The sequence below is a fragment of the Podarcis gaigeae genome (genome assembly GCF_964106915.1).
Source record: "Podarcis gaigeae genome assembly, chromosome: 16".
Classification (NCBI taxonomy): Eukaryota; Metazoa; Chordata; class Lepidosauria; order Squamata; family Lacertidae; genus Podarcis; species Podarcis gaigeae.
Genome location: NC_139693.1, coordinates 24,577,671 through 24,594,399, shown reverse-complemented (window position 1 = coordinate 24,594,399; position 16,729 = coordinate 24,577,671). Strand labels below are relative to the sequence as shown.

The 16,729-nt window shown below is 43.3% G+C and overlaps 1 protein-coding gene and 1 long non-coding RNA gene across 4 annotated transcripts in view; one reads left to right on the top strand and one right to left on the bottom strand.

Moving 5' to 3' along the window:
• Positions 1–5,979: 5,979 nt before the first annotated feature.
• Positions 5,980–13,476, bottom strand: LOC310834290. The gene is made up of 2 exons (XR_014559150.1): positions 7,865–13,476; positions 5,980–7,498 (listed from the first exon to the last, which is right to left on the bottom strand). It is a non-coding gene; the product is annotated as an uncharacterized lncRNA (long non-coding RNA).
• Positions 9,516–16,729, top strand: part of MORC2 (MORC family CW-type zinc finger 2) — a 52,473-nt gene continuing 45,259 nt past the window's right edge. Inside the window, exons 1-2 of one of the 3 annotated variants that reach the window (XM_083717015.1) lie at positions 9,516–9,636; positions 11,158–14,079. In XM_083717015.1, the coding sequence (XP_083573141.1) occupies positions 14,012–14,079 (68 nt within the window). In that variant the 5' untranslated portion in view covers positions 9,516–9,636; positions 11,158–14,011. Of the gene's footprint in view, positions 9,637–9,972; positions 14,080–16,729 lie in introns of those variants that run through there. The other 2 variants (XM_083717014.1, XM_083717016.1) reach the window with 2 other exon arrangements.

The following is a 16,729-nucleotide window of genomic DNA, read 5'->3' as shown; positions in this document are numbered from 1 at the left end:
CACTTGTAATGTAACAAACACTATGGACAATATGGACAGATGCAAAATATAGATTATGAAATAATATGCAGTTGAAAATGTTGACAATAGGACCCATGGAGAGGATGGTGCGAAGTCCTAATATTCAGAGAAATCTCTATATATGGATATGTATTTGGTATTGTTACAACTTCACATTTGTAAAATCAAAAACGATTTCAAAAAAGAAAAGGCATTTTATATGTGTTGTATATGCGCTATATATGTATATGTGGGACGCGGGTGGCGCTGTGGGTTAAACCACAGAGCCTAGGACTTGCCGATCAGAAGGTCGGCAGTTCGAATCCCTGCAACGGGGTGAGCTCCCATTGCTCGGTCCCTGCTCCTGCCAACCTAGCAGTTCAAAAGCACGTCAAAGTGCAAGTAGATAAATAGGTACCGCTCTGGCGGAAGGTAAACGGCGTTTCTGTGTGCTGCTCTGGTTCGCCAGAAGCAGGTTAGTCATGCTGGCCACATGACCGGGAAGCTGTACGCCGGCTCCCTCGGCCAATAAAGCGAGATGAGCGCCGCAACCCCAGAGTCGGCCACGAATGGACCTAATGGTCAGGGGCCCCTTTACCTTTACCTATATGCGATATAGTACTGTGACACCAGATGGTGTTGTGGAGTCCCACCTTTCCCTACTGGATGTCCCTGTATGAGATTACAGCGTGTTTAATTGAATCGCTTCTTTGGCATGTCTAGATCCAGCCCCTCTTTCACAACACCAGAATTCATGGGCATCCAATGACGCTGAATGTCAGAAAATTCAGGACAAATAAAAGAAGTGACTTGTTCAAATAGCACATAGTTAATGGAACTCATTCCCATATTCTTCCCTCCTGCAGATTCCAGCAGCTAGTATTCAGAAGCATTAGTGCCCTTGACTGTGGATGTAGAACATAGTCATCGATAGCTTTCTTCTCCGTAAATTCATCCAGTTCTCTTTAAAAGCCATCCACGTTGATGGCGACCACTGCCTGATGTTGGAGGGAGTTCTGTCCATCGAGTATGGACTTCTTCTCCTTAGAGAACACACATGACATGTTGACATATCTGCATATTGCAAAGGGTTCTGGGTATTGTGAGGTCACACAATAGGCCATAAACTAGAGCACACCCAGTGCTCCTCTACTCTTGTGAATGCAAGCCAACTTTAAGGGCTGTCCTCCATGAGAACCTCATCAGCACCTAGTAAAACTGGGACTCCTCCAAGCACTATTTGAAAGCCCCTGGAATGAATGAACATACCCCTGACCATGTGCAGAGTGCACTGCCCTCACCACAGAGGAGCCCCAAATGTCACAAGTTAAGTTAAAATGCCTTTCAGATTCTGTTTCTAGACCAACTTGAGTCCATGTGTCTCTTTCCCACCACTTAGGAATGAAGCCCTGGTTTCCTGGGATTAAGAACCTTCTTCAAAAAGTGCAGCTGTGCACAACCCTCCTTTCTTTTTGGGTGGTGGTGGAAATATTTAAAAATTTGGAACCGTCTAAAAAGAAATGGACATTCTCCAATAATCCAATGATTATATATATTCCACTGAAGCAAATGTATGCTTATGTTTCGGAGGCTGGAGTAACTCGTTTTGAAGTCATGACATCATCTGCCAAATCCTCCAGGATCTCATCCAAAAAACACCATGAAGTCCCGATCTATGTTTCTCCAGTGTGGTTTGATGTCATCTTTTTTTGGGGGGTGGGGGTGAGATGTGCTCTGCTCCTGAGGTTTCCTTCTAAGGAGAGATAATTTTGAAGTTCCAGTGTTTGTCAAAAAAAAGAAAGAGATGTCAGCATGCTTCGTTCTGTTCTTGTGACAGAGTACCATCTTTCATGTGAACCAGTCCAGTGTGCAACATAATAGCTTAGTGAGCCAATTCAAGTCTGCAGCTTTTTAAGAATCCCCTGTAATTTCCCCTTTAACAGCCGTTCTGGGTCTGCAGCAATTAATAGGAGATTCTGCTACTCACTTTTCCATTAGCAGCTTCACCTGCTGATTTCTGCAGCTCAGAACTCGGCTCAAGGCAAAGCAGAGCAATCTGGGTTTTCTTGATTCGGCAATCCTATCAGCAGACACTTACGGGTGAGGGAGAAGAGGCGCCTTTCTCCATTAGACCCTCCGTGTTTTGTTTTATAGCAGCAAGTGGCTGGCCACTGAACTGGGAACATAGGGAGCTGTCTTATGCTGAGTGTTCATCCAGCTAGTTTATTGTCTACATTGACTGGCAGCAAGTCTCCAGGTATTCAGGCAGGTGTGGTGTCTCTCCCAGCCCTTCCTGGAGGTGCCAGGGAGTGAACCTGGCCCTGAGATGAGTTAAATGGCTCATTTACTTGAGTCTTTTAGATTTGTTCAATTTTTGAAGGCATTTTTTTATACAAACTTTGAAAGACTGCGCCAGAAAAAACATAATAATAATAATAATAATAATAATAATAATAATAATAATAATATATTATTTGTACCCCACCCATCTGGCTGGGTTTCCCCAGCCACTCTGGCCGGCTCCCAAAAAAGATTAAAAATACATCAAAATTATGGTGTTCCAGAGCAAAGAAAAAACCTTGTACAGTAATGTAAACCACAGCAAGAGACCACCACTGTTAAATCCCACATTAGAACTTGAAGGAAAGCTGCAATTATACTACTCACGGAATGAGACTTCCTCTTGAGTAAATTGGAAAGAATGGAAGCAGGCCTACACCACTGATGAGCAACCAGCAACTTTTAACTCTTCTCCTTTAAACTTTTCCCATTCCAGCTGGTCATTATAAGAGAGTGTGACTAAGAATATCTGATTTAGTTTTCCCCTCCTCCCTTTCCCTTCTGTGTTGCCACTTTCCTTCTGTGTTGTCACTTAAATATAGTAAGGCTGAAGATAGACACTTTTTATTTTTTACCTCTATTAGGTCGTCATCAGATGCCTTTTAAGGGATGATGGACAAGGTAGAAACACCTTAATACTGTATGTATTTAGGAACAGAGCATTAATGTGAAATGTGTGAAATATGCCACTGCTTTTGTTTAGGAAAGTTTAAATACAGTATATGAGAAAGATGCCCCACTGGAATTTATCCTGGCTTTCCCCCTCCCCCAGCCCTATTCTTTTTTTTTATGCTGCTTCATTCATCGTTATATCAAGGATGGTTTAGTAGAGATTGGTAAGTAACTGGACCAGGGGAACTTCCAAGCCAAGGGCAAATGGAGCTGTAGAAATCTGGCTTCCCCAGTCTATAAAGCACAATTCTATACCTTTCTGTTGAAATGACTCTTAGGTAGCTGCTCAGGCTTACAGCCCATGTGCAAATATAATTTTGAAGAAGAAATGTAATATATAAGATGAATTAGGAATGGCACTTGGGATATGCTTTGATACCATCGTCTCTTTGTATTTATTTTTTTATGTGGCCTACATTGCCACATAACCTGAATTCCTGGCTGGCCCTAACTGGCTTTTTCACATGTTTCATCTTATTATAAATATAAAAAGGGGTAAATCAAACATTTGAAGTACAGATATAAATCTTGTACTATTTTCTTCTGCAGGCTGCACACTTTTCTTTTTATAACAGAGGACATAAATATTTTTTCTCAGTTTTTCAATAAACGATTTAACAACGGTATGTCACTTGTCTTCCTAAGAAATGGAAAATGGATCACAAGCAAGTTCCTTAAAATGGAAGTCTTAAAATGGCACTGGAAGCTTCTTTTCACACATTTTTAGAAGGGGACTACGTAAGTTACAAGATATGGTCATAGATTATGGCTACAATTCATGATTTGTCTGAAGCAAGACAAATCATAAGCCTGGGTTCAGGCAACATCCGAAGTCAAACCATGGCTTAGCCCAAAGAAACATGGCGGCAGCAGGATTGGAGGAGCAAAATTGCCCCCCTCACCTCTCTTGGGATTCTGTACGTTCACACCAAGCCATGGTAACAAACCAGGGGTTGTATCCAATGTAGCGTTAAGATAAAGTTTCTCAATACAGTGGTACCTCAGGTTACATATGCTTCAGGTTACATACACTTCAGGTTACAGACTCCGCTAACCCAGAAATAGTGCTTCAGGTTAAGAACTTTACTTCAGGTTGAGAACAGAAATCGTGCTCCGGCAGCATGGCGGCAGCGGGAGGCCCCATTAGTTAAAGTGGTGCTTCAGGTTAAGAACAGTTTCAGGTTAAGTACGGACCTCCGGAATGAATTAAGTGCTTAACCCGAGGTACCACTGTAGTATATTTGTTCCACTGGCAAAATGATTGCACCAGCAGAACATTGTTGCATGAAAATGCACAAGCAGGTTGCTAGTACTTTTGTACTTTTGTTGTGCAAAGGAGTTGGCGAAACTGGCTTCTGCTACAGGCACAACCCTGGAGGGGCACAAAGATTACCTATCAGACTATGGAGCGTATGACATATATGTGTATAGTGACATAGCAACAGTGCGGTAGCAAGATCAAACATGGGAGAAGCTTCCTGCCCTTCTCATGCTACAACACAAAGGCATGCAGTAAAGTGGCTCTTTTGGGGGGCGGGGGGCAATGCTGATATTGCTCCTTGAAAAGGGTAGAAGGTGCCTGGTACACTTCTGTTTCCATCATCTATGTAAGAACTTTAAAGAGTTGGTGCTTTTCCTTTGTTATAGGAATTTTAAGGTCTTAAATACAGAATAAATATTATTAAATGCACACATATCTAAATATATAAACCATGTGTCTAAAATAGTACAGGAGGGCAACCCTGAAGCCATTTTGACTCTCCCAATGATCTCAAATATTCCTCTGCAGTAAGGGAGGCAAATGGGGAAAGCCTTCCCACTGTCTTTTAGCTCACAAATCCTGTCTTAAGGGCGTATTTGTGTATGAATAGGGAGGAGGGCCCAAGGAGAAGAGGATGACAGAGGATGAGATGGTTGGACAGTGTTCTCAAAGCTACTGAGTTTGACCAAACTGTGGAGGAAGTGGAAGACAGGAGTGCCTGGCGTGCTTTGGTCCATGGGGTCACGAAGAGTTGGACACAATTAAACGACTAAACAACAAGAAGGGTGAGCCTGTGACCTGGATTCAGGAACTATAGTATTAACCATCACATAAGAATGGCCAAGCTGCCCAGGTAATGCAATCAGTGACCATTATAAGGTATGCTGGCAGAAAGGATTTCTGCTGTAGACCACCTCCTATGATGTATATATGATGACTGGGGGGTGGTCTTTGGCTAAGGGAGTTGGGCAATGTCAAAAGTCTTTAAAGGTTCCTGCACACTTTTGTTCAGGGTCTCTCCCTCCTTGGAAAAAGAGGAGGGAACTCTGTTGCAACAGAAAAATAAAATCTGCCTTGCTTTCCACTGGATCCAGTCTCCATCCATGTTTCTCTGACTGATCATGGACTTAGGGGACTCAGAGTCCCACGGCGAGTTGGGTAGCAAAAGCCAAACCCCAATTTTTTAAATATCACCCTATCCCCCCCCCAAAGGGACGCAGGTGACGCTGTGGGTTAAAGCCTCAGCGCCTAGGACTTGCCGATCAAAAGGTCGGCGGTTCGAATCCCTGCGGCGGGGTGCGCTCCCGCTGCTCGGTCCCAGCGCCTGCCAACCTAGCAGTTCGAAAGCACCTCCGGGTGCAAGTAGATAAATAGGGATCGCTTACCAGCGGGAAGGTAAACGGCGTTTCCGTGTGCGGCTCTGGCTCGCCAGAGCAGCGATGTCACGCTGGCCACGTGACCCGGAAGTGTCTCCGGACAGCGCTGGCCCCTGGCCTCTTGAGTGAGATGGGCGCACAACCCCAGAGTCTGTCAAGACTGGCCCGTACGGGCAGGGGTACCTTTACCTTTTATCCCCCCCTCCTCCTCTCTCTCTCTCTCTATTGTGCCTACTGTAAGCCATACAATTCGGACCTTTTCCCCAATTGATCTGGAAGTTTGTTCTGGAACAGTAGGGTAAAAATGTTCTTTAAAAAATTACAATGCTATTTTATTATTATTTGAACTACTGTTTATTTTAAAAAATCACTTATCTATTTGATTATGACATGTGTATGATGGCCCATAATAAAGTTCTTTCAACAACATACAATCAATACGTTAAAATAAACTTGAAATACAGAGAAATGCAAAACCAATAAAAAAGAGGAAAAACAAACAAAACTCGCTGCACATCAAAAATTAATAAAAGCTAATAAAATCTTATTCCAAGATGGCTTAGAATAACGTAAAACACAATAATATCAAGTACAAAGGAAAAAATAACAAAAATGGGAAAATGGAAAATGTTCTAACAGGCAATCATTTAAGATATGAAATATTAAAATGTCTAAGATGAAAACTTCAACCAGGCCTCTAAAAGACAGTAAAATGGGTGTCCAACAAGATATAGTGAAGATCTCTCAAAAGTAGTGAGTTTAGGGGACTGGTGACCTATTGGATAAATCCTTGCCCATTGGCCATGCAACGTCAGGGCTCAAGGTTTTCCACACCTGGACAAGCGCCTTAATTCTTAATCAGAATGTACAATATTTCTAACATGCTATAGCCAGATTGACACGGGCATCCTCAGGATTGTGGCTGAAGACATTTTGTAAGATTTCTTGGGTAAAACCTCTTTAGTTGCTGGTGTCTTCCTCTGTTCTTAAGACCCCAATAAGCAACAAGATCTCATTAGGCCCAGCTGTGCTATGGAAGTTTAGGGCAACATCTCAAACTACAGACAATGCCAGTTTTCCACAGCTGGGCTTAAAAACCACTTGGGCTCTTGAAGATCCTGGCCAACTCTGTTTGCCTTCAAACAAAACATTTACAAGCATATAAAAACTAAATATTTGAGGTTCTGATACCAAAGCTCTGAATCATGGAGGGCAGTTAAGATTTCTCCCAGACTCTAAATGGGGAAATTGTTTGGGCAGAGAAGAACTGTTTGCTATGAATAACGTCCTGTTTAGTGGTGAGTAATTGCAGTCTCCCATAAGGGTGCACTCAACTTTACAGCCGGTGTGTGGGTCACGCAGAAGTAGCCAAGGGTTTTAGGGCGTTACGTTCAATGCTCAGTTTTAGGTGTCGAGTGCTGGAGATTAGATGCCAAAGAGATGAGAAGACTTTGACCAAAAGGCATAGCAATAATTTTTTTTAGTTTGGGATATCAGAAACAATTTGCAAGCATGCCAAGCTTTTGGAAAGGCAAAAAAGTGCCCCCTCCATGCTTACTGGATTTTATTAATCTTGGGAACTCTAGCACACACTAGCTCTTGCAACAGAGGAAAAGATTAAGAAATGGAGCCTCCCCATAGGCTCTTCATAAATCTTTCACTCTCAACTCCCCCCTCCTTCTCTAATTCCTATCCTAATAACTTGCATAAGAGAGGAGGCCTGTCAGGGATGGGCTCCTTGTGTAAAGGGCAGGAGGGGAAATGTGCTCCCTCCTACACACCCACAGAGAGAGAGAGAGAGCTTGAGGTTTTTCTCTTGGTAATTCTGGAAATTACCAGTTGCTTTCCACTTCCTTAAAGGTAAAGGGACTCCTGACCATTAGGTCCAGTTGTGGCCGACTCTGGGGTTGCAGCGCTCATCTCGCTTTATTGGCCAAGGGAGCCGCTGTACAGCTTCCAGGTCATGTGGCCAGCATGACTAAGCCGCTTCTGTCGAACCAGAGCAGCACACGGAAACGCCGTTTACCTTCCCACCAGAATGGTACCTATTTATCTACTTGCACTTTGAGGTGCTTTCGAACTGCTAGGTTGGCAGGAGCAGGGACCGAGCAACGGGAGCTCACCCCATCGCGGGGATTCAAACCGCCGACCTTATGATCGGCAAGTCCTAGGCTCTGTGGTTTAACCCACAGCGCCATCCGCATCCCTTTTCCACTTCCTTACTGCCACATTAAAAAATGCAGGGCTGAAGTGTCACAGATGAAAGCACAGACAAGAACTCTCTTCTCCATCCCTGAAGTTCTTGCTCACCGTTAGGAGAGCGATTTCCAACACAGGTGTGGCCCTTTCCAATTGTTATATTTTCCTGTGCAGCCTAGAGGGCTCTACATTATCCCTGGGCTGTGTACACACCATAAGCTTAATGCACATGACCCAAAGAATCCTGGGAACTGTAGCTTGCTGAAGGTAGTGGAGATTGTAGCTCTGTGAGGGTTAAACTATAGTTCCCATGATTCTTTGGGGGAAGCCATGTGCCTTAAATGGGTGTTGTATACAGAACCCTAATCTTGCTGGGGTAGAATGTCACAAAAATAAAGCTTTCGTAGAAGCTGTGGTGCTCTTCTTTCAAACTGCAACAACAGGTGATATCTGGTTCCGACTGAGTTAACTATAAATCCATTGTTCTATTGCAAGTGCAGTTTCTTTCCCCATTATTTGTTGTAAAAATCAGCCCTTAGGATTTCATTAATATACCTTAGCTGACACTTGTTAAAGGTACTTTTTATTTTTAAGAACTATGTAAGAACATAATTGATAATAAAAATTGGTTGTGTAGAAACCAAAACTAAAAGCTTTACAGTCAGAATCCAAGCAAGCTTGGGTAAACATTTATGCTTTTAAGAGGCATTTAAAGGTCATTAACATCTCATCCTCTTGAATCAACCGAGGGAGGGCATTCTAGAGGGTGGCTGTGCAATGACAAGTCTCCTCAGGAAATCTTAAAATGCTGCTTGGTCAGTGTCGTTATGCCAAGGCAAGATTTTTTGGGCCTACAAAAAGTGACAGCAGATTTGACTAGGAAAGGCAGAAGAGAAGGTAGTCCATCATGGTAACAGCAGTTGGTGAAATAGAACCCGCATCTTTAATCAAAAAGGTTTCAATTCGCTCAGCTTGATAGTTCATCAGCATGTGGTTGTCTGTCAACTGTCCGTAGACTTATCAAAAAATGGCAGGAGGGTGAAAATCCATCAGTATAAACTGAATTTCTCAGTAGATGATGCTGTATCTTGAATTATGCCGTCATAATCCTGTCAGCCAATGGAAGCAGCTTTCAATCTCTGCTGTTGCCAGGCTAACTTTAAAGTACATTTTCTTGGAAATTTTAACAGCTATGTTAACAATTCTTGTTCCTCTACCTATTGAATGTATTACTGTATGTCCATTATGAGATGGATGCTGAAATCTAGGCGTTGAGACACAAATACCCTAACACCTTTCTTTAGCCAGAAATGAGCTTGGTCTGGTTCCAACCATACCCATCCACCTCATTTGCCATAGCTCTGTACAAGTTAGTATATTCCTCTGCAGATCACCCCAAAATACAAACTGGATGATAGTGTAGCTCCTCAAGGTCCTGACGTACTGCATTCCTTCTGGTTGTATTTTGGGGTTCTATAAACAGCAGTTCTTACACACAAAACTTGTGTGGTTGTATTTTTTCCATAAGTTTTAAGCAACACCAGCAGTCAACACATACCCCCTTCAGGAATTTGGGCATAAGCTGTAGAAGAGACACACAATATCTAATAGTTTTAAATGACATGTACACACATTAAATTTTAAACTGTAGAATCTGTTTCACCTTCAGCAGCTGCAAATTTTGACTATCATCCAGGAGTCATCACATCATGCAGTCCCTGGACTGGTCTCTGCAGTGTTCGAAACTTCCAAGAAATTTCATTAGCGCAAGCAGTTTCTGAGCTCTAGGTACAGTACTGCCTTGTTTTTTTTGGTCTTCAGAGGAGGACTAGACCATGGGAAAAATAGATTTCAGCTGCAGTTCATTTTCATCTTTGTATTCTTATTAAAAAGTGTGCTTAAGACATTCAGTTGCTGTGCCCATAAGCTAAGCTTATGGTGCCATTTAGCTCCCAGCTTTCATATCTCTGTTTCCAACACTGGGTGTCTGGAAACAGTGGCGAGATGAATGAGGAAAACAAAGGTGAGTTTCAATCTGGGCAACAGAGGTACTGAGGATGTGTGGTTTCCATGTCTGAGAAAATGGTAACTTGTCTACCCTGGATGGGGTTGCACTCCCCCTAGAGGTTTGCAAGCTGGGTGTACTTCTGGATCCAGCTTTAACACTGGAGGCCTGGGTAGCTTCAGTGGCTAGTTGTACCAGTTATAGCTGGTAAAAGGTACAGCAGCTATGGCCTTTTCTGGGTCAGGAAAGCTTGGTCACAGTAGTTCATGTAGGTTACTTCAAGACTGGATTACAGTGGTACCTCAGGTTAAGTACTTAATTCGTTCCAGAGGTCCGTTCTTAACCTGAAGCACCACTTTAACTAATGGGGCCTCCTGCTGCCACTGCACGATTTCTGTTCTAATCCTGAAGCAAAGTTCTTAACCCAAGGTACTATTTCTGGGTTAGCAGAGTCTGTAACCTGAAGTGTATGTAACCCGAGGTACCACTGTGCTGCAATGGAATCGTATCAGCTTCCCTAGCACTTAATCCAGAAGCTGTAGTTAGTCCAGAATGCTGCAGCATTCTGACAGGATCGAGACTATGCCAGCATATAACAGCTCTGTTCTGAGACCCGTAAATGTAAAGGACCCCTGACAGTTAAGTCCAGTCACAGATGACTCTGGGGTTGCAGTGCTCATCTCGCTTTACAGGCTGAGGGAATCAGCACTTGTCCGCAGACAGTTTTTCTGGATGTGGTCAGCATGACTAAGCTGCTTCTGGCGCAATGGAAAACTGAAACCAGAGCAGCGCACGGAAACGCCATTTACCTTCCCACCGAAGCGGTACCTATTTATCAACTTGCACTTTTGGGTGTGCTTTCGAACTGCTAGGTTGGCAGGAGCTGGGAATGAGCAACGGGAGCTCACCCCATCGCGGCGATTCGAACAGCCAACCTTCCAATCGGCAAGCCCAAGAGGCTCAGTGGTTTAGACCACAATGCCACCTGCATCCCTTCAGAGACCTGTACCAGCTGCCTATTTGACAAGTTCAAATTGTTACCAGTTGCCAAGTTCAAGTGTTACTATTAGTACTGTATATACAGCCAGTAACACCTTGGGACCAGTTTACTGTGAGATTGACTTGCCCCATCAACTAATTCAAAATGCAGAACGTGCACGGTTACAAGCAGTACAATACTCATTCCACATTCATAACAAATCAGTCTTTATAATCCAGTTACAGGAATACTTTATATGCCCTAAAAATAGAAATAGGTCCTATTTGTATATGTTCTTAAGCTTAGCATTATTTTTTAATTAGAGGCAACAACAGATTTACACTTGTTCAGTAGCTGCACAACTTTGCACATCACAATGACCTGGAAGTGGCTGGAAAAGGAGATATAATCCAGGGCAGGAACGTAGGTTTATGCATGTTCTGCAGTCTCACGCAATGACCCAGAATGCAACCCCTGCACAAACTGGGGACTGCCTGTATTGAATATTTTGATTTTCAGTCCCAGAGCTGTTCTCAAAGCGACTGAACATGGGTACTGTCAATAAATGTGGACAGTAATGACCTCAATAATGAAAAATAACCAAAGCATTAAAAGTGATTATAATCAAGAATTTCAAGAAGCCTGAGAAAATGAAAAGATCCTCTGAAAGGTATCAATGCCAGGCACATCTCCCTCGAGAAAGTATTCCAACACTACAAGCTGCAATGCCGAGTTCAACGAATAGACCAGAAACTTACTATGCTATTTGTTAGCAGATTAAACAAACTCTTAACTTGAAATCTAGTTCTTCACATATAGGTTCTCAGCCCACAAACTTTTAATTTCTTCATGAAGCCACCAGGAGTCTTTGCATATTCTTGGATATAAAATGAAAGGCTTCTTGGATGAACAGATTTGTCAAATTCTTCTGCTGTCTTTTATGGGTGGTCCAGAAGTTCCGCAGTCATGCAGTCCATCAAGTGAGAGCCAGTTTTCAGTTCAAATTATTTTATTATATTGTACATCCCTGAATACACGGTTAGCCTTTTGTTCTTTCACAAGATACAGAGCCTCAAGAATAAAACTGGATATAGGTCAATGATCTAATGTAGCTTACACCAACATTCTAAACATGTTTGACAGTGGTACATCTTATGCTAAATCTTTTAAAAATTTCATCCTAATTCTTCCTGTGATGTCTACACCACTGAAAAAAATTACTTACCTAGTCTTGCTTCAAGCATATTTTCCAGCTTTTCCGAATGTATTTTTTTCCCCTGGAGTCATTCACACACCAAGTGATTTCCCCCTCCTTCTCTGAACTCTCTTTCAGCATGTATCTTTCCAATATATTTCAGGTGCTCTCAAAGTGGTGAAAACAATTTGCTGCCAAGTTCATTTGTAAAACATTCATTTTTCAATTTATTAAAAAACAAGAGTAAAAAACAGACCAGTTTCTGTAACACAACTCAAATGTGAAAAAACAGGCAAAGGTATAAAATGTATTTTGAGCTAAAATTCCACACCTACTCAACTTTTTTATTTTTTGCTATTTAGCATTTCTACTATTAAACATAACACTTCTGACAGTTCTTAGCATAGAGACTCCAACCCAATACTTACTATTTCAATTAGCAGCAGATTCAACTCTCCCTACTACTTTTCCTTTATGTCTCTTTGTAGCCATTTTGCAGTAAGAAACTGGCCGATTGCTCTGAACTATGACTGTTCTCCGAGAAAGGTTGATGCCATTATCTAGTCAATATTTTGTTCCTTAAGTGTTCTGGAATAGCCGGCAAGCAGATGAAAGCAACTCGAGAAAAAGCACACTACTTTAATTCCAAAGACGACACAGAAACAGATGGATATTTTAATACCAAGTGCGCCACGAGAACGTTAACCAAATACTATTCTTCTGAACTTTAAGAGCACACAGAGTCCTATAAAAGGTGTTGAAATTCACCTTGAAAAAAACCAAGTCATCTTTAATGACATTTAATTATGCAAGGAAAGTATATAAACTCGAGTTTTTTACACAAAACAACAGGAAAAGACTTAAGTACATTCACCCATCTAAAAATAAGGCACGAGAGGGGAGGTGAACCCCCTTAGAGAAAGGAGGCGATAATTGAGAGAAAGACGCCGCCGACGCCATTTTAAATCGCCGTCTTCTTCATGCAGCCGATTAGGAAAATGGCTTCTGGGCGAGGCAGCAAGCAGCGCGGCTTTGGAATGACGAGAACGCGCGCCCTGGTCCGAGGGAGAGCGGGAGGAAAGGGGGAGAAGGAGGGTCCCAGTCGTCAATCGGGAGAAGGGGGAAAGGGAAAAACAGCGCGCGCTCTCGCACCTCGCTCGACTGACGATCCCGTGAACGCCGCATCGAGGCTTCTATGTACACTGCGAACCGTCTGAGGAAAAAAGCCCACAGAATTTCCCAATGCGCAGGCGCAGCAATCTACCGCCCCGCCTCTCCCCCAACGGTTTAAAACGGTCACGCGGGCGGGGGGGAGGAAGGAGAGAAGAATGCGTCCGGAAACGGTGGGGGAAGGGAAGGGAAGCCGCTTTATTTCACTCCCTCACGCGGTGCAAACAGCGCCGTCGGGACACGCAGCGCTCATCTGCTGTCGTTCTCTCTCGACTCCCCTCCCCTCTTTGTGTCGTGGTGCCAAGTCTTAATTGTCACGTGGGGCGCCGCCGCCCAATGGCGGGGAAGCGGCGGCGGTGGCTCGCTTCTCCGCCTTTCCCTCAGCGCAGTGTGTGAGGGAAGGCGAAGCCGTGTAGCGAGGGAAGAGGCGGAGGGCGGGAGACGTGGTGAAGGAACAAAGGACGGCGCCCGTCGGCGGGTTCTCTTCATAGGCACATTGCGATAAAGAGGAGAACGAACGAACGCACGCGGGCGGAGGTTGACGGCCGTTGGCGACGTCGGGAGCGAAAGGGGAACGAGCACGACAGAAGAAGCTCAGGGGCGAGCAGAAGGGGGGGGAGAAGAAGATAAATACGGGTGGGCCGGGGGGAGCCACTGAGGGCGCTCGTACGCGCGCCTGTCAGTAGGCAAGCTTTTATAGCTTCGTTAGTGAAGAAAAGTGGTCAGGGCGGTTGGGTCGCCTCAAGCTAGTTTTTCCCTCACGCCTGAAAATTGGCGGGAGGGGTGTGGGCGGGGCGTCGTCTTTATCAGCGTCATGGCGTTCAGCAATTACAGCAGCCTTCAGCGTGCTCAACTGACCTTCGAGTATCTGCACACCAACTCGTGAGTAGGAATGGAGGTTGTGGGGCTCGGTGTAGCTGTAGGCGTTCTCTTTTTCACTGCTTCTTGCACGTTGGCAGCAGCTGCTAATCCAGGAAAAAAAAACACGAAACGGTAATTGGATTCCCTGGAAAGGAACGAAAGCTGAGCATCGTCGCCGTTGGGAAGAAAGAAAAATACTGGGGAAAATTGAGCAAGGAAGGAACAGTGCGTGATATGACAGTAAAAACGGGGCATTCAGTGAAACTGAAGCACAGATGGAAAATATGTTTACCCACAACTTGCCTGTGGAATTTTTGCTGCTCTGCTGCTCAGAAGAGGGTTCAACCACGCTTGAAAATGAACGTAGCGAAATTATGAAAAGGAAGAATATTAGTAGCTGTTAGGAAAGATTGTATATTTGCATATTCTTTGCATTTTAATTTGTTGGAGACTTGTCCCTGGCATTGTTCATGAATTCGAAGAAACCGGGAAGATTAATTCAATGTTAAAAGGTTTGATCTGCCACCTTGATTCAAAGTGGAGTCCATAGATTTAACTATATAATATGCTTGTAGAAACATTTGTCTAGTTTTAGGGCATTTTTTCTTCATTTTGACAATTGTGCAGAAAGCTTGGCTTTTGATTTTCATGTTACAGATAGCCTTCTCAGTGATGATGAATACCTTTTAGTTAGAGAAGACCGTTATAGTGACAGATATTCAGGGAGGGAATGGTACTATAGTACCAGCCAATATTCTTGATCTGTATATATGTCTCTCAGAATATGGGCATCATTCAGTCTGCAGTATGATTTTGTCCAGTGCCTGTAACGCTGCTGGTTCTTAGAAATCCCACCAGGATTGGACTTCATTGAAGGAAAGCATGCAATAGGAAATTATTTGGTTTGTTCTTCATCACAGGGTTGTTTTTTGTTGGAACTAGAAGGTACAACACTACTTCTCCCCAAGTACAAGCTAGGTTCATCATAGTGTTGAGTCTGCAGCTTTTAAAATTCTTGATATCTATTCCATAATATAGGAATGGAAGAAGATACAACTAGCCCTTGAGAGAGATCAGCAGCACATGGGCTGAAGAATGGCTGACATAATCATTCTCCCAGACTTTGCAGTGGCACTGTGGTCTAAACCACGGAGCCTCTTGGGCTTGCCGATTGGAAGATTGGCAGTTCGAATCCCCGTGATGGAGTGAGCTCCCGTTGCTCTGTCCCAGCTCCTGCCAATCTAGCAGTTCGAAAGCACACCAGTGCAAGTAGATAAATAGGTACCACTGTGGCAGGAAGGTAAACGGCGTTTCTGTGCACTCTGTCTTCTGTCCCAGTGTTCTGTTGCACCAGAAGCAGATTATTCATGCTGGTCACATGACCCGGAAAGCTGTCTGTGGACAAAGGCTGGCTCTCTGGGCCTGAAAGCGAGATGAGTGCTGCAACCCCATAGTCACCTTTGAAAGGACTTAAATGTCCAGGGTTCCTTTATTTTACCTACAATCTTGAATCTTCAGCTTTTAAAATTCTTGCTACCTATTCCGTAATATATGAATGGAAGAAGATACAACTAGCCCTTGAGAGAGATCAACAGTCCATCCAGGGCACATGGGCTGAAGAATGGCTGACGTCATCATTCTTCCAGACTTTGCAGCTACCAGAGAGTCACTAGCTGGACTTCTGTGACATCAGCACCAGAGTGAGAGAAAGCGCTGGAGACTGAATTTGTCTTGAATTTCCATTTTTTATGATAAAATTTAGCAAAGTTAATGGTATTGGCTTAGTTTACCAGTTTATATGATGTATATTATAATGGGACTGGGAACCTCTGCATATCAACACTACAGATTTTTAATAATCCAGATTATATTGTATTGTGTACAGACTAGGATTCAACATGTACTTTGATGTGCTGGCAGACAATGAGTAGTTTGGTAAAATAGGTGACTTGAACCAACAAAATAATCCAAAGAACAGATGGTCCATCTATGAAAGCAGCACTCTTTTGGAATGAAATTACAAGATTTTCAATTTTCAAGAAATCAGATAATAGCAATATCTACCGTTGTATTGTGATAAAGTGACATATCAAATGGCGCCTTAAGCCTAGGTTACGGTTGCCACAACAGAATGTCTAGTCACATTTTTTTACATGCTTTCTTAACAATTTAATCACACATTCTACCAATTGGAAGGTATTACAAAGGATAGAAATTTTGCTTTGTATTCAACAAAGGAATGAATCTGGTAGGCAAAATCACAATATTTATTTTAATTTCACGCTGCAACACCAGCCAGCTGGCTCGTGCAGCATGCAGCCAGATGGTAAAGATGTCAGTCACCATACCTGTGACAAACTTCTCAAATGGTCGCAAGTAGACCATTCCCAGTCAAAATGTACCTGCTGAACGGGGAATTTTGAACACTGCTTAGAATTATAGAATTGTAGAGTTGGAATCTCAAGTAGATCATACAGGACAGATGGTTATCCAACCTCTGATTAAAAACCTCCAGTGAAGGAGAGTTCGCAACCTCCCAAGGGATTCTGTTCCGCTGTCAAACAGTTCTTACTGTTAAAAAGTTCTTCCTGATGTTTAGTTTGAATCTCCTTTCTTGTAACTTGAATCCACTGGTTTGGGTCCTACCCTCCAGAGTAGGAGAAAACAGGCT